Source organism: Pleurodeles waltl, chromosome 2_1, assembly GCF_031143425.1.
Source record: "Pleurodeles waltl isolate 20211129_DDA chromosome 2_1, aPleWal1.hap1.20221129, whole genome shotgun sequence".
Lineage (NCBI taxonomy): Eukaryota > Metazoa > Chordata > Amphibia > Caudata > Salamandridae > Pleurodeles > Pleurodeles waltl.
The window spans coordinates 88,922,638-88,943,492 of NC_090438.1; the positions used below are offsets into that span (position 1 = coordinate 88,922,638).

General features: G+C 44.3%; 1 protein-coding gene across 1 annotated transcript in view; it reads left to right on the forward strand.

The window, feature by feature from the left end:
• Positions 1-20,855, forward strand: part of LAS1L (LAS1 like ribosome biogenesis factor) — a 329,858-nt gene that overhangs the window by 102,621 nt on the left and 206,382 nt on the right. The window contains exon 7 of the mRNA XM_069210455.1: positions 4,356-4,465. Coding sequence (XP_069066556.1) covers positions 4,356-4,465 — 110 coding nt within the window. The remainder of the gene's footprint in view (positions 1-4,355; positions 4,466-20,855) is intronic.

Sequence of the window (20,855 nt, forward strand, 5' to 3'; positions counted from 1 at the left end):
GAGGCGCTGAGCTCTTGTGGACCTGGGCAGACTGGAGAGCTGTATGGTTTTCTTGTTTAATTTGTGACCCATCTTTCACTCTCTCTGGACATTAGCCATGATGTAACTGACAGCTATTTCTGGATTCTCTTTTTCCACAGAAGAACTGTTGAAAACAGTGCAGGACTGGAAGCTATTTCTGGAGTCTCCTTTTCATCAGAAGAACCGTTGAAAACATTGCTGAACAAATTCACCTTTTTTCTAAACACCACACAAAAACATGTTCAAGAAGATTGGGGACGTTCCAATTAAATAAGTACAGAGAAGGGCAATTGAGGTTATTGAGATTCTATTGCGTGGCCTTATGTGACAAAAACAAGAGGGCGATATTTAGGTCATTTAAATTCAGATGATATAAGGGATAAATTACACCCTGATGTACATTATAAGGATATTGCAAGTCACCAAGGGGATCCATAACCATATAGGGTAATGAGGCCAACGGCCGAGTTCTTTTACAAGGTTATGGAACTCCGAGGAGACTTTCAATATCCTTATCATGTATGCCGGGGGTACTTTATCCCATATAATACATGGTCACACCATCAACTTTCCCACAAACCACTTAAAACCTTGGTGTGTAGCTCTTTCATATGAAAGAGCGAGCATGCTTGCAAACATGAAGAATAAGAATAAAACCTCTAGTGCACAATTAGACCTTAAAAAACCTGTCATTTGTTACAAACAGATAGTAGAAACAGTTCAAAACAAGACAGTTTAAAAAAAAGCTGCACTACCTCAAATGCATATAAACATGCAGAAAGATTCTACCTCTTCTCTGACTACCTAAGGAGTGCAAAAAGACACCTTTTCGTTCTGCTTTTCATTGTTAACTAAAAAATGGAGCAGAAGAAGGAAAAACAACGTTTTTTCCGTTTCTTTAAAGAGCTGCATCAGTTACCTGACCTGCCTTTCACTTCGCCCGCTGGCTCTGGCAGCAGACATTATGATGTCAGATCTCGACTGTAATAGCTTATAATACTTGAGTTCTGGCATTTTTTCTATATAATCGGCAACTGGGTGTGCCACAAGTCGCTGGGTATAAAGAAGTTATAAACTGGCGTTTATAAAGGGATTACAGAATCCCACCTATTATAAACAGATACATAGCAGGTGTTCCATTCGCTCACACCTGCATTCTCCATCTCAGTTAAAATGCTGGGGAAGGTGGTGATCCTGACATCAGTGGACGTTGTATTGAGGTGCAGCCCTCTTAGGTTCAGGTGGCCCGTCTGATGTCATGCCTGTAAGCGACCCTTCAGTCCAGGACTGGCATTGAAATTATGGTGAGCCCCATCAGAAAGGTTTTTACATGTCCCTGCTCAAGGGAAACTGTTAATTCTAGAAATGGGCCCCCAAACAAGGCGATAAAGCTTCAGGAACCCTGTTTTTGACAATAATGCGACCATACTGACACAGGATGGCAGAAATGTTGCCACAGTTTCACCCACAAGCGAGTCACATACATCATGCAGTAGACGTTTTAGGTACAATGGTTTGGTAGTCTAGCCATTTTCAGTGTTGTCTTTCTGCAGACTCCCTTATTGGGCAAACCAGCTAATATGCCTCCTTTAGACAGGGGTTTCTTAAACCCCATTGTTGTGACACCATTTTCATCTAATACCCAAGTTCACAAGTATTTTCTCCGAGGATCCTCCCTTCTCCTCCAGTCATTGCCTGGGACCAAAAACACTTAATAGACGATTTATATCTGATTTATGGGTTTCAGCGACCCAGCTTAATTTTTTTTTTTTTTTAAACATCATTGTGTTTCTGTTCCAAATAGAGGCCGGTCTTTTAGCTATTTCTTTTTATCTATTGAATAGGCAACACTGAAACCTACCTGACTGCCCAGCAGTTTCATCACCATACATTCCATATTGCTCTTCTGTTGGGTCATGAGTACTTATCACAAGCAATCCAGAAACTTTGTCTAATTGTCTATATAGATCACAGAATTTCTGAATAAGGAAACCTCACCCAGTCGTTTGAGGGCGTGCTTCACTATCCGTAACCTTACCCCGTACTAGTAAGTAAGTACTACCAGGACAGACTCAATATTGATGGTGAGGCAGTTCTTGATAAAAAATATTACTGAGCATGCCCTTGACACAACTCATACAGTGATGAGAGGCAGATCTGGCAAGACCACTCTATGAGAATAGGCCAGAGTCCTGGAATTTTCTAAAACATTCTCCCGGAACGCCTGATTCAAGAACATTTAATATATGATTCTTCATAGGGCATACCGCACCCTCTCTCTCACCTTAACCGTATGTTCGCCTTAACGAACCTCACTTGCCTCGGGTGCCCTGCTCCACAAGCTGATCTTCAACACATGCTCTGTTCCTGTCCCATTTCTGGAATGGGGTCCACGACGCCATAGCCACGGTCACCAAACTTACCCCATTGAAATCATGGGAGGCCACAGCACTAGGAATTTTCTCCAGGCAAAAACGATACAGGGTTTGAGCATGCTTCGCAATCCTGGCCCTCCTGTTTGCTAAACATTTCCTAACCTTATACTGGAGTGCCCGTCATCCCTGACCCTAACCCAGTGGTGAACGTCGGTGTCCCAATGGGGGGAAGTAGAAGGCTCTGCATTGCACTCGAAAGAGACCTGATGTATACAGCGGCACTCCATCGCCGCGGCATGGGACGTGATACTGATGCAGCATAAGGGTCTTATGAGGCAGGTACCCCGCCTGCAGTGCCAGCCCCATAAAGTAGTGGGGAGTCCCGTAACCAGCAGAGGATACCCTGCACCACAACCTACGGGAGGGCACTTTCAGAGTGCCGGCCTGGGCATCACTGTACTCTCTTCCCATGATACCTCAACCACCCCCCTCTCCGTGAGGGTCTTATTACTGCGAACCTACATACCTCAAAATTTGACCACTGATGCAGTACCTCCTTTCTCTCTCCCTCCCCCCCTCTGTAACTCCCCTCTTTTTAGTGGGGGTTTTAGCTTTAATTTTCTCCATGTCGCAGTAGTTTTGTGTCCAAAGCTTGTAACATATGTTGTTTGCTTTTTATTTTCTGACATTACTGACTGATGATTGTACGCAATAACGTGAAGAAAATTCACTAAAAATAGTTTCGAAAAAGAATATTGCTGGAAAAAATTTAGGCATCCAAAGTGATGAAACCCAGAGATATTTCTTAATTACGCAGATACCCTAGTTAGGATTTTATTATTAAAAACACCCAACTATGACGTTTCTTTAACCTTTTTTTTTTTTCAATAACAATATGTGTGTGTGTTTTTCACTGTGTGGGTGGGGTTTTTGTTTTTACTAATTGGAGACACAAAGGTGCCCCCATTATTTATGTCCTTATATTAGTGCAAATGTATGACTCTCACAAACATTTACAGAAGGAGGCCTGGAAACTTTATTAAAAAAAGTTTGTGAATTGCATTTTGGCCTGAGCAAATATGCAGCCTGCTGAGCGTATGGAAGTTCACTTTCCTTACAACCCTTTTCCCATCCTGAAAAAAAGATACATTTCTGCCCATGTCTGGAGTAAAAGTTCAACCTTTCACAGTGTGCGAGGAGAGTAGATGAGAATTATTTGCTTAGAGATTTGAAAAGTGTTGCTGAAAAACTTTAAATGTATACGTTTGTAGGTGACCACAGACTCTAAGGCAGAGGTCTTTTAACTGAGAGGGCGCCACCCACTCTCCTGGGTGGGCCTTAAGAGACCCCAGGGGGACGCCAGGCTCTGGCCAAAAGAAAAAGCATGCTGATGATAGTGCCTTGTTTTAAGCAAAAGAAAATGAGCCGCAGCAAGCCATCATTAACATCTTATGTCGTTTATGTCCTGATTGGGAGTAGGTGTCAATGTTCAAATGTTATGGCAGTCATCCCATGTCAATGATCTAAGGTGCCAAAAGATTCTTGGTCAGTGAACCTCTTTTTTTTAAATGGGGATAAAAGCAGGACAGTGGAGCCTGGGACACCCTCTACTTATATTTTTATTTTAAGTGCTTACTACATCAGCACACTAAAGTTAGAATACTGGCACACATGTTTGAAATCATCTTTATCTTTCAGCATTTCATCTGCTTACATTTGATGTTACGTCTGTCCGATGCTTGGTAGGCTGAAAACTGATGGGTCTCGGTAGCTCACTTTGAGATTGCTTTCCATCCGCTTCTGTTTTTACCCTTTTGTATATTTCTCCTCATTGGCAGAGCAGTAATGTGTTTTGTAATGAAATAGGAATCAAAGTGGAAATGTTGGTAGCAAATGGCATGTTGGAATGCACTAGTTCCTCCCATTTGACAAATTGTGCTTATGTTACATCTCGTGCAGATCCTCAAAGACCTTCGTCAAGTCTCCATGGCAAAGAAAGTTTGGGATTGCCCGACCTCAGAGGTGGAGTGGATCATAGCTCAAGTGAAGGATCTGATGAAGGAAGACAGGTAAGCTTGCTCATGACAGCTGTAGCTTTAGAGTGCACTTGGACAGTTGGTTGTAGGCTTCTGGGCTTCAATGTAATTTTTCTGTCACAGGTTAAAATCTAACACTGAACCCCAAATATCACCTGATTCTCGACAGTAAATCTACAGATTTCAGTGACTCATTCTAGCAGATGTAGTAGATGTTTATCACCTTCCACATGTGGATGCTCTTCCTTATAGTAATGTCAGTTTTAAACTTCTTAGCTTTTCAGGACTCTAAGGCAAGGATTATACTTTCTGTCCTGATTTATTAAATCCAGCAGCAGAGCAATAACCAATACTGGCAAAGCTAATCAGTCTCTGCTATTGACTTGGCTGGTGCTTGTTGGCTCTGCCATGCGAGCATGCATCCCAATGCATGCATGGCTGGCAGTGTTTTATGAAAGGAATCCCATTCCAAGATGACTACTCTTGCTCCGTGTGTAAAACCTACTTGTTTGTGCTGATAGAATGTCACAAAACCTGGGTGATGATATTGTACTGTCCAATGTTTTTTATTTGCAAACGTCTATAAAACAAATGGAACAGATAACTCTACTAAGGAAAATAGACACATAGTAGGAACCCTACAGATCAAACCTTATTGCACTACAATAGGCAGAAGCCTGGCTTACAGGTGTCTGCGTAAAGTTCATCAAGGGATTACAAAAGACTGATATTCCCAGGTGCTGCATGAGATTTAAGGGTAAAATACATGTATGTTGCATAAAAGTATAATTATGGAGCACATTTCTTGGTGATATTCACAGGTGACATGTTTATTGTTACCTTAATCAGTGACGCTCACTTTATTGACCTCAGAGATGAAAGACAGGGGGATCCTGTTAGGATTCCATCCTGTGACCATGGTAGGGGGAACCCAGATTGTTGTAGTGGATGCAGTACTTCAGAGTCACTAGTGCCAGTTCACGTGAATACATGGACGAGCATTGCAAAAGATGCACAGGATTGGTGCTGCTATGCTACACCTTCATCAGACCTCTTTGACTTTCATGATCTCACCTTCTGGATGGGACAAACACAGGGGCAGAGAGGAAACCCATAGGATCAGGAGCAAGGATGTGAGATAGACAACAAAGCCAGCCAGTCATGATGCCGATTCAAAGCCCATTCTAAGTAATTTTAATGTATTGGAAACGGTAGGTCTGGTCGACAGACAGCTACAGCTTTTTGTAGCTGAGATCTAGAAACTATAATTGAATGACCATAAAAAACAATTGCATTGCAACAGTTCAACCAAGAATACTGAAATTTTAATGCAAATGCAGTTTGTTTGACACAAATCTAACCATGACCAATTTAGATTGTCTGTAAACCTTATTCCTGATTCTGATCATTATCTGCAATTAGAAAGTACATTAATTTCAGAGAGACATCTGTGCTATGAAAATTTACAGCATTAATGATGATAATGGGCATAGATTTATATCACACACAGATATTCTGAGGAATCTCCTGCCACTAACTCACAGTACTACTTAATATTAAATTCACACTTAATTGAAAATCAGTATAATACGCATTAATATATTTAAATACAAGGGAGAGGTTGTTGGCAGAATAATCCTTGAAACAAAATTCTTACGAGAAGAAATATGATAGCCTGTGTCAGGACCAAAGGCTAAGGTTCTGATTGGTCAGAATTTACTCAGAACCGTGTAATGTAATGTCAGTAACACATTTGAAATAATCTTTTTTTAAACCAAATCGGAGTAGTGGAAAGATCTCACAATTTTTCGACCTGACATAAAATGAAGGATTTTGATGTCATACTTCTGTGGAAGGAGACCCAAACTTAGAAGCGTCAGTACCTGGCTTTGCCATCACTTTCTTTGCCTATCCCAGCAACGCTGGCAAAGAGGCAGGAGATAATGGTTTCCTACGCAAAGTAAGAAACTGTTTGGCACCTCTGGGTATGAGCTCCCTTGTTAACCGCTTCACAGAATTTTAAGGCATTTTACCAAAATGTTAGGCTGGTAAACTATAAGATTTAGATCTAGACTCCTATCTATTGTAAATCTAATCTTTCCTGGACTTAAACGATTTGCAGCCATCTCCAAGGTCTTTAATTCTGGACATTCCAGAATATACCAGGAAGATCAGTTAATGCAGAACTAATGTTTTCTTGGCAAATTCTAATTTGAAATCCAAGGTTGCTGAATACTAGGGACCACATTTACTTCCCAGGAATGTGATTATCCAGGCTGTGAAGGATTTGATGATCTGATACCCCTCAAGAGTTATCATATTAACAAAGGCCCCCTAACCCCTTCCTTCCCTGGAATCCTAATGTGACAATATAACTGGCTGACTGTGCTTACCTGTAAGCACTCACTGACCTATAGGTGAAGCTTTCTATTGTTCAAGATCACAAGACGTTCACAAAATTAACAGTTGGTCACCTTGGTATCATAATCCTTTGCCTAACACCGACTTGCTCAATGAGACCAGATGGACCTTTAATATTAGTACTGTCTGCCCCACCTTATTGAAAGTGAGTGGAAGTTTCCTCCATGAGTCCAGGTACTTGCCAGCGTCCCATGAAATTTTCCAAGCCTTCAGAGATAACAGGCTTGAAAGCACCAGGATTGATCTTGTCCCTTCTTGTTCTTCTGAATTGTTTGGGAGGAGGAAGGATTGTAAATCCAAAAAATTTTATAGTACAACTTGAAAGCAGAGCTACCAGCTCAACAGAAGCGTCATTAGGTTCAGATCTTTTTTCTGTCTCCTGATGTGTGAGGTCACTCTCTGGACCATTACAATTAGTGGAGTGGCATAATTGAGGGCCGTCCCCACTCTTACTGAAAAAATCGGTCCAGCACGTTCAGATCTGTTCTCCCGCTGAAGAACCAAGGAAGTTGTCTGTTTTGCAAGTTCATCAGTGTTGAATGAAAGCCTTGAAAATTTACCAGCATTCAGTCGCTGGAGTCCTCTAAGAAACAGAAGTTCCAAACTGCCACCATATTGGACTTCTCTTGCATGTATATGCTGTCACGGATAAGTGTGTTGAAGATAGTAATGCTAGAGCTTCCTCATAGGGTACACAAACATCTTGGATCGGGTTCCTTCAAGACAAATGATATACTGAACTGATGATATGTAGTCAATCCTCAGGTGGATTTAATGTGTCATTTTGTCTTTGTTGAAGTATTCCACTGCAAAAGACTTAGCTAGGACCACTAAGCAATCAATATTTCTGCCTGAAGACTGGTTATCGGGCTTGGCTCCCCATCTTAACTTGCTGGCATCTGAATCTGACAGACAGAACTGAAGATCTGCCATTCTAGAACTCAGTATAGTTTCAATCATGATACATTTACCTTGTTAAATGTAATTATTAATCATATACATTAAGCATCTATACTTCCATATGGATAAAATCTGATAGATATGCCTCTCTGCAAATTCCTCTCTTTTTATTCCCTCAACCTTGCCATAGTTTTTCTGCACCGGTAGATAGTGTCTGCTCCTTCTCAGTGGGATGTAGTTCAGATGTTATTTCACTGAAGCGATATTTGGCCACCCTGACTGCCCCACGTCTATTCCCCTTTTTACACCTCCTTTGATGCGGATTTGGAGCTGTTCTCCGTGGGGATTTAAAAAAAATCTTTTTGCAATGATTTAGGGATGTCTTGTCAATCGAAAACCAAACGTTAAGCCCTGCAGCTCCTGACTTGGACAGATGTCAATTTATCTCTGTAGGAAGCTGGCATGGTGTGTGGTGGGTGCCTAAGGTACTCGCAGTTTATTCCATGTATCCCCTATTAGTGTAGTGTTGGCAGTGCCTAGAAGCCAGGCTCTCTAGAGGTAGCTTTGGATGAGCAGCCAAGGCTTATCTAGGAGACATGTAAAGTTCATGCAATACCACTCTAGTCACACACCACTTACACAAGTGAAAGAATACACTCTGTTACAAAAATAAAGGTACTTTATTTTAGTGGCACAATACCAAAAAGTACTAGAGAGGCAACCCTCCAATAGGAGGTAAGTAACACACTAAATATATACACTAGTTATCAGCAATAGGCATAGAAAGTGATAGAAAATAGTGCAAATGTAGTTAGACAATAGTGACCCTAAGGGGACCCCAACCATATACTAACAAAATGGAATGCAAACACAGGACCCCCACCTAGGTAAGTGGAATGTGCAGAGGGGAGATGGGGGTACTAGGAAACCCCACAGGTAAGTACCACAGTGCCTCCTAGCGACCAGGAGAAAAGGAGTAAGGCAGTGGATCTTCCCCTATCCACCCGAAAAGAAGAAAATGCAACACCCAGACAAGACTGCAAGTAACCAGCTGTGGATTCCTGAGGAAGACGACCTGTGGAAGAAGGGGACCAAGTCCAGAAGTCCCAAAAGAGACCAGGTGGAGTAGGAGCTACTACCCACCCAGCTGTGGATGCAGGAGTTGGTCGACGGTGATGTGAAGAGGGTCAGCACTGCAGCCTTGGAGTCGGTGAAGAGTTCCTGAGGGATGCAGACGATGCTGGAAGAAGAATTGCAGTCGGTGTTGGTGCAGGAATTCCACCAATATACCTTGGCAAAGGCAAATGTCGGGGATGGTGAAAAGTGGAGTTGCCGGGGACCAGCAAGGCCCAGGAGGACTCCGTCCAGGAGGGGGAGTCAGAGGGGACCCTCAGCAAAACAGAGAGCCCACAGGCAGCACGCACAGGTGTCCCACAGGATGGGGACACAGGAGTCTCAGAAGAGCCCACGCAGCACAACTGGAGACGGGTCCCACGCTGCCAGAGAACCATGCAGAGGGCTGTGCGTCGCAGGAAGGAGTGCTGGGGGCTGTAGCTACACATAGCCTGAAGCTCCCTTGGAGGAGATGCAAACAAGCCTTGGCAGCTGAAAGAGGCGCAGTGCATGCGGGTACTGTCCTGTGTGGGAAGGCAAGGGCTTACCTCTACCAAGGTTGGGCAACTGGCAGAGAGGACCAGGAGGACCGGACCACCACCTGTGATGCAGAATCCACCCAGCTCAGGGTGAGAGGAGAGCCACGCAGGTACTTCTGGGCTAGGCGGGCCTGCCATAGGGATAACTTATAGTGACCTGGTGCAGTGACCTGTAGTGAAAAATGGTGCATACACCCTTTCACGCAGGCTGCAATGGCAGGCCTGCAGAACACTTTGCATGGGCTCCCTATAGGTGGCATAATGCATGCTGCAGCTCATGGGGATACCCTGGTACCCCAATGCCCTGGGTACCTGTGTACCATTTACTAGGGACTTACATGGGGGCACTACTATGCCAAATGTGGGGTGCAAATGCTACAAGTTACCAAGTTGGAAGGGAGAGAGCATAATCACTGGAATCCTGGTTAGCAGGATCCCAGTGAACACAGTCATACATTGACAACATACACGAAAATGGGGTTAACCATCCCAAGAAAGATGGTACTTTGCTGCACTCTCCCCCACGGTTATACGGTCCCTACAAATCAAGTAGGACTGTGTATCTGATCAATACAAATGTCAGCATATAGGGACTAAGTCCACATATACCATCAGTAAATGTAGACTTTGTTCTTAGCTAGCCCACAGTGCCTCGTCTGAACTCCTAAATACACCAGGGTACCAGAGGTATTTTTTTACAACCTAAACGTGACTACTAAGATTTCCAAGGAAATCATGGAAACATATCTACCTTTTCGTTGGCACCCTGCATACCCAAGATGAGACACAAGAAAGATGCAGAAATGTATTTTGGAGCATAACTTGCAGCAATCTTATTCTTGCATAAAAAACAAAGCATGGTAACCAGCATTATTAAAATGGGGAAAAATATAAACAATTCAACCATTGTAGTGTTGTTATTTTGATACTCTCTTATCTGTTATTACCTACTCTATTGAGAGCATAGCAGGAGTACCCTCTGCCAGATCAATTGGGATAGCATGATGCCCGAACCCTAAACCCTTCCCCCCTCCTCCCCCCACAATACCTGGGTAAGATGTACCGGGAAGCCAGGAAACCAGTCTGGTGTAGTACAGGTTATTGTTTTGTGCAGTGTAGAGCTCAGAATCCGCGTCCGAGGCAGCCAAGCTGCATCTTGTAAATGGTGTGCTGCTTTCCAGGATAATCCTAGCAGAAGTACTTATCTGCAGAATGTGGTGCAGAGGCATTTTTTATATTATAACCACTGTTCGTGTCACACTGTGGCAGAGGTGCAGGCGCGATGCTATTGAATGTCTCAAGTGAAGAGCTGTATCTATGGACAATTACAATAGTTAGGGCATCGCATTGTGTGCTTAGACTTGGACGGAATGTACAGACTGGATGACATCAATGCTTACAAGAAACGAGCTGCATGTGCATTATCACATGAGTGAAAAGCCTTGTAAAGGGTCTCCATCAGAAAAGAAATGCTAAGTTAAACTGTTTTTTTTTTTTTTATATATATATAATGAAGGCACTAAGCGGGCCCTGTTGTGCTTTACCACACTCCCCTCTTGGCCGTGAGAGACCAAGCTCAAGCTCAAATAAAAATATAAACTAGCCTAAGGCATGTATATGAAATGAATATATGTATAAAATATGAATGCACTTCAGTAATAAAAACAAATAAAAGGCATACCTAAAAAATATGACAATTAAAAGCTTATATATTTAGTAAAATAATTTTCTCAAAAATAGAGGGCCGAATCAATATCTAGGGGGCTCCCTACGTATTTCCGTGCCCAAAATCAATGGGATCCAGGAAGGAACTTGCATCCGCAGATGACGGATCCACTGTTGCCAGAGAAACATGTTCCAAAGAACAGACATGGCCCGATCCAGCCAACTCAGCTAATGCTGAATGCAAGACAACCATTGGTGTAACTGGCAGGTTAGAGCTAGATTCTAGGAATCCATGAGCGGAAGTGGTCGTATTATCCGGAAGAGATGGTTCATAGTACGCATCCAGCAGCAATGGCAGCCTCATGGGACAACACTGAAGGTGGGTCCTCAACGAACTGGCTTGCAGATTCATATCTTCAGATTAAACTAGTTGCGTAGCCAGACACAGGTCCAGTGCACACTCAAAAGGGCACAGCAGGCAGCAGAACACAAGCAGCACACATTGCAACTGAAGTACTGTATCATGTGTCCACGACACAGCAAGATGTGGGCAGATTTATCACTATTTGGCCTCGTGGTGGAACATCCATTGCGGAGCAGAAAAATATAGAACCAAAATAGCAATGAGTAGAAATAATGCAATTGGTTTGGCTCCAAAAACACTGGAAACCAAAGAGTGCAGAAAGGACGGTACCACTACAAATGCAGACTGGAATTTTACTCACAAAGCTCAACCCAATCACTTTTAAAAAAAACTCCCTCGGTACTAAGTGCATTAAATATGTGGTGAACTAGTTCACCAAAATGCATTTGAGGGGGCGTGGCCAGATTCCAGTGGCGTAGACAGCATAGAAAAGTACTCTTGCCGACAAACCCCCATCCAGCAACATCCTGAAACTATAAACCAACTTGAAGGGACTAGGACGGCAGGGTGAGGCCCGTGGGGTGAAGTGCCCCACAGCAGAGTGCAAGAGACCACAGTTAAATAATGTATTGCTTCGTAAGCTGGAGAGCAGATGCAGCAGGATGGCAGCTTCAGCAGGCCATTAGGCCAAAAATGAAGCCCAGTTGGAGCCCACCTGACCGAGGCTCCGGAGACCAACTTGGGGACCACTCGGCTGAGAGAGTGCGTCCCTCTCCCGGACAGCGGGCTGAAGTAGCTGAGCATAGCCTCCACCGGGAGCCGACCGCAGGGAGCAGAGCGCCTTGTGGCTGGGAGCCCGGAGGTGGGAGGCAACGGAGAGCCAACGGGGCCTGCCCGCGCAGAAGGAAGAAGCAGGAAGCCTCGGCTATCACCGCTGCGGCTGAAGCTGGGCAGCTGACCAGCTCCGGGAGACCCGACGTGGGGGGCAGTGTGGGGCTGCGGTGGAGGCGGCAGGGCCGCAATCAGCAGTAGGGTGTGCCGACCCAAATATACTTGCACCCTGCCCCTCCACCTCCCCCCCCTCACCCCCCCCCACCCCATTCCCCAAACCATCAGAACAAGACTGCCTACATGTGGGAGAAAACAGCAATGTGGCGGGCACTGAGGTCTGATCCACAGCAGGGCAGCGCCATCATTGGAGGGCCTGGTTGGATCTGATGGAGGCACGAACAAGGAGCGAGTCCAGTGGGGAGAGGCCTGTAAGGGTGAAAGGATCTAACCTAATAAAGGCCAACAAGAGAGCCAGGAGCGAGCCCAGGCATGGTGAAGTGAGGCAAGAGATTCCAAGATCATCATAAACCAGCCAACACTCAGAACAGAATAAAAGAGGAACGTCCGCCATTAATTAATGGTGTGCTCCTGGCCACGAAAAGGAGAGTTTGGCAGATCCAAGGATCTAGGCCGCAGAGACATCCAAGGGATCCCAGCGGACTTCCATCGCTTCCTAGAGACAGCGAGGGACATTCCCATAAGAGCAGAGAATAGCGGTCGCCGGGTCGAATACTCCTAGGCTAAGGGCCCAGAGCTGCTCCCATCACAAAGAGTGCACTGCAACTCCCCCTCCCTCCCCACCCCTTCTCTTAAAGGCAATAACTGAAATTGGATAAGGCCCTGAGGGGAGTCATCGGGCACAACCCCAGCCCGGATTGTCCAGTGGCCACTAGAATGCACGAGCACCAAATAGGGAGACTTGGCTGCAGGTGTCCACCTCAGATGGAAACTGTTTCTTCCAGACACCACAGTAGGCCTGGAACTAGAGTGCCCAGCACCAACAACTGGGTCCCAGCCAAGAATCCCGAAGCAGGTTCCCACGAAGATCAGGATGCCGGCGTAATCCCCACTGTCCAGCTGCCCCTATCAGCGCTGAGACCCGGCAGGAGTGCCAGAAGGTGATGGCAGTGACAACGGAACAAGTCCCCCCTCGCCATAAGCAGAAGGGGGGAGCATGTGATTCGGACTCTGACCAAGGCTCCAGCACATCTGGGGATCAAGCCTTGAACTACAAAGGCCCACTCCTGGTACCTCAAATGAAATCATTTGATGAAGGCTATAGCCTGAAACCACCACATTGACTGCTCCTGAGTAACAGAGGGCTTGCTGCACAGGGGAAGGGCGTAGAACGTTTTCTATTTCCCTTAATTCTGGGAACGTGCTACATCTTTAGGTAGCTGGGTGGGGGGAGCCAAGTAAGAAGCACGCCAAAGCATTAATCCCCAGAGAAGAGTAAGACTAGCTCATGGTTACTCCTGCGAGGAGTTAAGAGTTATATAACAGTTTGGACGGGGAGTAGATGCCTTCTTGTCCTGGGGAGTGAGAGTTCGAGGTACTGTTTAAGAGGGAAAACATGAATCATGACTCTTTGCATCATCAGTGCATATCCTTTGTGGGGGATGTGTTATATAGTGGCTGGAATGCTTGTAGGGGAATGTACATGCTTACATAAGATGACTGACCCCTTAAGCTATAAGTTCATCTCTCTAAATATCGGAAGGATGCATACAATGTCAAAATGTTACGAAGTGTTCTCATATTTGAACAGAAGCGGTATACACTTTTCACTCCTGCAAGAGACACATCTGACAACCAAGCAGGGGGGAGGCATTGTAGCGCAGATGGATTGGCCAGGCCTATTACATGACATGTTGTATTTACGCCAGACTGGGGAACTCATAGACCCAGAGGACAGATATGTGGCAGTGATGGGTCACCTGGATGGCCAAAATATAGCAATGGTAAACATTTATGCTCCCAATGTGGAGCAGGGCACTTTCCTCACCGGACTGTCGGGTCCACTGACCCAGTATTTTGCCCAATCAGCAGTTATAGTAGGGAATTTTAACTGCGTGGGAGACCCATTTGTGGATCGATTGTACCCCCCCCCCCCCCCCACTGAGGGATTGACTGGTGTTCCGGGTGGCATGCCTCTTTACGGATTGGAAATCAAGGTGGAGATTGATAGATACATTGAAACAAAACAGGACTATTCCTTTTTCTCGAGCGTACAGCAACTCCATATATACCAAGACACTTTCTGTGCTCCCTGAATGTTAATTGCTTAGCACATAACGTAGAATACTTAGCCTACACCAAATCAGACCATAACCCAGTTATCCTACAGCTGACATGGGAACGTTCCAGGCCATGCATTCCCACTTGGAGGCTGAAACCAGAATTCCTAGAAGATCAAGTGTACCAAGAGGTGATTAGGAACAAAATAATGCAGTATTTTGAGTCCAATAGTGGCACAGCATTGTCCCCTAAAAGAGAATAGGACGCCTTCAAGGCGGTACTATGGGGTAAGTGCATAGCAGAATCAATAGAGGTGTGAGGCAGAAGGGCACCTTGCTGCAGGAGGTAACAACAGTGGAACAAGAGCCATGGGACAGAAAAGTAGAGACCAGGGCCCCCAGAGTTACAACAGACCCTGCTTGATACCAAGGTGAAAGTGGCAGCACAGGTAGAAAGGCTTAGATGTTTTGAAAACTGAAAATATATGGAGCGAACCCATGCCGAGCGGGACTGAACCGGACCTTTGCTGGCCTGGCTTGCTAATCCAACTAAGAGAGGATCTGTAATAGCTGAAATAGAGACAGAGGAGAGAAACAAGGTAAATGGACAGGAAGAGATCAGTCAGCAGTTCTATTGCTATTATTCCAGCCTATGAAGGAAGGAGGCAGCCTATGACAAAGGACAATACTTGACTTCCTGACACCATTGCCTCTCTCAACTCACAGAGGAGGAGGCTAGGGACTGGTGAGAGACACCACACTGCAGGAGGTAAAAGTGGCAATGCTTAGAATGTGGCAAGACACTGGAAACTGATGGGTTTCCTGTCGAATTTTACGTTACGTCTACCGAAGAATTAGCCCCTAGACTGCTGGACCTCTATGGTGCAACCAAAGAAGCGGGCAGCTTTCCGTTGTCAGGCACGCGACCTCGGGTAGGCACACAGCGGACCACCGGATGAGTAAAATTTACTCACCTATGGTATGAGGTTTTACGCGTCCCTATAATGCCCTATTTCTACATGGGATGGGCGACCTACAACTTGACTGACTGTGACGACTAGGCCCCAGACTGTAAGTGACCTCCCAGCATTTACTGTCTTGTTTTTTATGGAGAAGTTACAATTTACGGTCCTGATGAAGCGCCATTGGATCAATCTCTGACCGTGTAGGCGCGAAACATGTCGACCCAGTGTCCCTTTTTTTAGGAGTATGGGCAACATTATTTCCCTTAATACTCCTACATTTATTTTTAATCTTGGCCTGACCCTTACTTTAAAACATTAAATTGAGGCATTAGGTGTTCAGAGCCAATTTTATACCCCTCACTCTCCTTTTCTCCTCTGTCAGCACGTTCTGCAGACTCAACTTGATCTGCTATACAACTTTTCGGTTGAAGTGCCACCACCCCTTGTATGGTGGCCCATCAGACGTTGCAGTGCCGGTCTGACGAGGAGTCAGCCCGATGATGATGCCTAGCATCCTACTGTGATGCTTGAGGGCACTCCTACAATACCTTTTTTCAGTCTACTTTTCGTCCTCGTTGACAATTTTCTCTGGAACAGTGTACTCATTTCTATTATAGGTTTATGCACATGGAGAAAGTACACTGGACCATTAACCTCCCAGTCCCTCTCGTGTTGATAGCTTTCCGAGGTCTACCTGGGAGGCATTGGTTGTGCCCTTACTAAGGCCGGGCAAATAAGCACATGAGTGCACAGCCTACAGGACTTTGTCGATGCTCAACATCAGTTACAAAATATGTAGCAGAATCTTGGCCACCAGACTACCATGATTAAGTTAATACACCGCTAACTAGACGGGATTCATCCCTGGTGGGAACACAGTGATCAATATCTGACCACTTATGGAGTTATTCGAGGCCAACACCTATGACTACGAAGGTGGAGGTATTTGCTGTCAACACAGGAAAAAGCCTTCAACAGCTTAGAATGGGCCTGCTTATATAAAGTAATGAAACGCATGAGTTAGAGAGGGGATTTCTGACATGGACCAGATTGGTGTACACAGACCCCACTGCCAGGGTCTGCACAGGCCCAACCATCTCCAGGAGTTATGGAGTGGCGTGAGGGATGAGACAGGGATGCCCCCTATCGCCCTTGATCTTTGCGCTGGCCACGGAGCCTGTGATTAGCCTAGCTAGAATGGTGACCAAGTTCCAGGGAACACAGTCCGTAGAACATCATCATTGCATAGCCCTGTATGCGGATGACCTGATAATCCTCAGTGACACGGCATCTGACCTTGCTGGAGCGTGTAGCAAGCTTGAGGAGTTAAGATCCCTCTCAGGCTTAAAGGTTAATTAGGCTACATAGGAGGGATGCCATCCTCCAGAGGAGTTGGAACCCTTACAGTGAGAACCTTGTCTGTCCTATCTGGTCGTCAGGATTTTCCATAGCCAGATTGATTTGCTGGAGGGGAATCTACTTAAGATGATGGTGCTGCCTTGATTATTGTACTTTTTTGTGACGCTTCCGGTATTGATCCCTTGGGAGATGTTCTGAGAACTAGACTCTATGATCACAGCCTTTATCTGGGGATCAGGCAGAAGGAGGATAGCACTATCCACCTTACAGCTTCTGATGACGAACACGGGTCTAAACCTTTCTGATGAGAATCTACCACTCAAACAGTATATGAGGGTAGCCCTAATGCTGTCCTATGAAAGGAGCAGGCCTCACAATAGTGGAAAACACATTTAGGAGTTTTCCACTACCAGGACATATAAAACACATATGTACATGCTCTGCCTTTTACCTACATAGCACCCTGCCTATGGGTTACCTAGGGCCTACCTTAGGGGTGACTTATATGTAGAAAAAGGGGAGTTTAAGGCTTGGCAAGTACGTTTAAATGTCAAGTCGAAGCGGCAGTGAAACTGCACTCACAGGCCTTGCAATGGCAGGCCTGAGACATGGTTAAGGGGCTTCTTATGTGGGTGGCACAACCAGTGCTGCAGGCCCACTAGTAGCATTCATTTTACAGGTTCTGGGCACTCTACTAGGGACTTACAAGTAAATCAACTATGCCAATTGGGGATGAACCAATGTTGCCATGTTTAAGGGAGAGAGCATATGCACTTTAGCAATAGTTAGCTGTGGTAAAGTGTGCAGAGTCCTAAAACCAGGAAAACCAGTGTCGGAAAAGTGGAGGGAGGCAGACAGGACAGCCTTAGTGTGTCATCCCCTGACTTTTTGCCTAACGTATGGCATATAGGAAGCATTTTTGATCTGGTGTTCTAGCACCTAACCAGTAATCTTTTAAATCCATGTCATCAGAAAGGAGATGTAGGTTTTAATTGTCTGCAGCTACCATGGAATGTTGTAACCGTTGCTGGCACATTTTACCCAGGCAAAAGTGGTTACTACCACCGAATGTTTTGATAAAGTGGAGTTAAAAAAATTAGCATGGCAACCATTAGTGTCGACTGGCACACTAACCACCCGTCTGGATCTGAAATTGAGGAATTATATGTACCATTCTCTATCATGTTGTTTAGTTCCCCTTTCGTGAAGTTTGCAAAATGTTGGCAATTATCAAAGCATGCAATGGAAGGAATACTCGGTGTGTTCCTATCTTTAATATTAAACAGACCCATGCAAGTTGTCTGTTGCATTGCTTTGGTCAGGAAAATTATTTCTCTAGCCAGCCTCTAAACAAAGAATCTGTACCCTGTACTTGCGAATGACATGTTTCCCAAATCGATTTTAAATCAATATAATATTTCCAATATTCCTAACCCTGTAATGTCAGTTCGGATATAAATAAGTCTGACTAAATCAATTTAGTTTGGGTAAGCATGTTTTTCTTAGCTGGGGAAGGAGTAAGTTCATAATAATAGGAACTCTGGCCTAAGGGATTGTGTCCTGAAAATGTTTCTAACTTTCTCGTGTATGTTTTAGAAATATCTACTGGTTGTGTTGAGCAATGTTCCCATTGTGTGTAATTAAAAACTGAACGGAGAGAAATAGCTCTGTGTAAATAGCGATGAGCATAATGATTATAACAAAACACTTCACCATAATTAGCGGAATTCGGATACAAATCCTCAGTTTCAAATACAGAGTAGGTTTCCAATCTGAAAAGCATACTTCTCACTGTGGTCATATCCCATTAATCGGAGATTGCACCTGGAACAATTATGTTGTTCATTGATAGTTTGAAGATATAGGGTATCTGTAAAGTTTCTGTAGGACTAAAAGTATCACACTAGGCCTTATCCCAGTTCAGAAATGTTCACGAGGGACGGGTCTCTTTGTACCCTATATGAGGAAGAATGAAGCTTCAAAACATCCCAGCAGTTCAGGAGCAGTGCGTTCTTGAAGATAATGTCCATTTAAAATCATGAAAACTGTAACAAATCCAATCCAAATGAAGAGGCAAAATAGTGAGATGGAAATCCAAACATAGGACCATGGAGGAATCAGGTAAGTCTTAGCCAAATAACAAAAGTATGTGCTCCATGCAGGGAAGTGTGTGAACAATTTGAAGAAAATCATCAATGTTGGTAAAGTAACCAGAGATAGTCTGTGTAAAAACAGGGACCTCGCGTGGTAAAGGGGAACTGGTAGTCTCTTCCAAAGGTGGTTGGTAATACACAATTTCTTTATTGGAAACAGCAATTGAAGACTTTTAACTCACATCAGGAGCATGTCCTGATGGCAGTAGCAACAGGAACTAATGGAAATTCAGCATCAGTTGTCCCCAGCCAAAAAGAAGAAATATTTGTGTTACTTTATTCTTGTAGAGGAATCTCATGCAGATTAGTGAGATGAGGCAGGTAACTAACTACTCAGGGGCCCTTGTGGCCTTCTGTGTAAGACTGGCCACATGGTATAGCCTTATCAGATCGATTGAAAACACATTTCGGCTTTGGAATACAAATGTGATTTATATGCAACAGGCGCTGTGTCTCCTTTTTTGAAGGTGACGTGTTTAGCCAGTGGATCCTGCAAGGACTCGTATCACTAGATTTGTTATGTTGACACCAGTTTTAATTGTCTGGATGAATGCATGTCAGTTTGCAATGATCTAATAAGTGTCTGATGTTCAATGTGAACTGGAAAAATCTGGGCAAATTAAATCATACAATGGTTTAACCCACTGTGCATAATCTGGCATGTGTGTTCTACCAAAATTTAGAAAGCCTAACAATAACTGTAGCTTTTGTGTAGTTTTTGGTGGTTGCAAAAGAGCACATTTCTTCTAGGAAGTGAGGGGCAAGGCTCTTGCCTTCATTGGACAGTTTGTATCCCAAAAGCAGGACGCTAAGAAAAGCATTTGTTGATTTTAGGAAATTAAATTTATAGCCATGTACGGTAAATCCCACCACTGTCATCTTCTCATGCATGTGTGTTCAAAACATTGCCTGCCAGATATATGTCATTAACATAGGACAGTGCTTCTGAGTCAGTCTCATTTAAAATTGACATTGAGGGCAACAAACAATCAAGGACTGTTCTTATACCCCTGAGGAAGTCTTCATAATCGTCCCTGTAATCCTAAAGCGGACATCGCTGTTAAGTCTCTGCTTTCAGACACTATATTTTTAAAAAACCATTGGAAATCTTCAATGTCGTCTTGTATTTTTTATGGACTATATTGTTTATTAGGGCTGTACTGTGTGAGTTTTGAATTGCAAAAGTGTGTAAGTGACTGTTTAAATGTCTACAGTGTCAGCCTATGCAATAGGAATGATCTGGTTTCATGACAGGAAAAAGAGTATTATCCATAGAAGACACACAGGGTTCATTTACTCTCTGGTATTCAAGTTGTGAGAGAGTTTGCCTCACTGGAGCTTTTTGCTTCATGTTTATTAGGGTATTGTGTTTGCACTTGTGGACTAAGAGCGTATGGGTGTTAGATGGTAGGAGGAACCTTTATCCCAACCTACACAATTGCAGTATAATTCCAGGGCTTATGCAAGAGCCCAGTCTTCATCACTCACCTGTTTACTGCTTCAGGGACAAGAACAGAGGAGGAGGGTCTTCTCCTTGTGGGACTTTCCTAGTAAACCCAGGTGGCCAACCTTCTTCAGTCCAGAGAATGTCATAAGTGTTTGTTAATTTATCCCATAAAATAACTTTGATAGTACGCAGTATGTTGTCCTCAATTTGAATGTCCAATTCATATAATCTGTTGGCAGTGCTCACCCGCTGGTCTGGTGTTTCAACTTGTACAAAAATACTAATTGCTCTTGAAACCAGGAACTCTTGAAGATTCCTGCAAATTATAGTAACCTCTGCTGCACTGTCTAGCAAAGTAAATGCCCACGTCTTGTTCAGAGGGAGTGCTCTCAGTATGTGTGGTGTATTTAACAGAAATACCTGCCACGT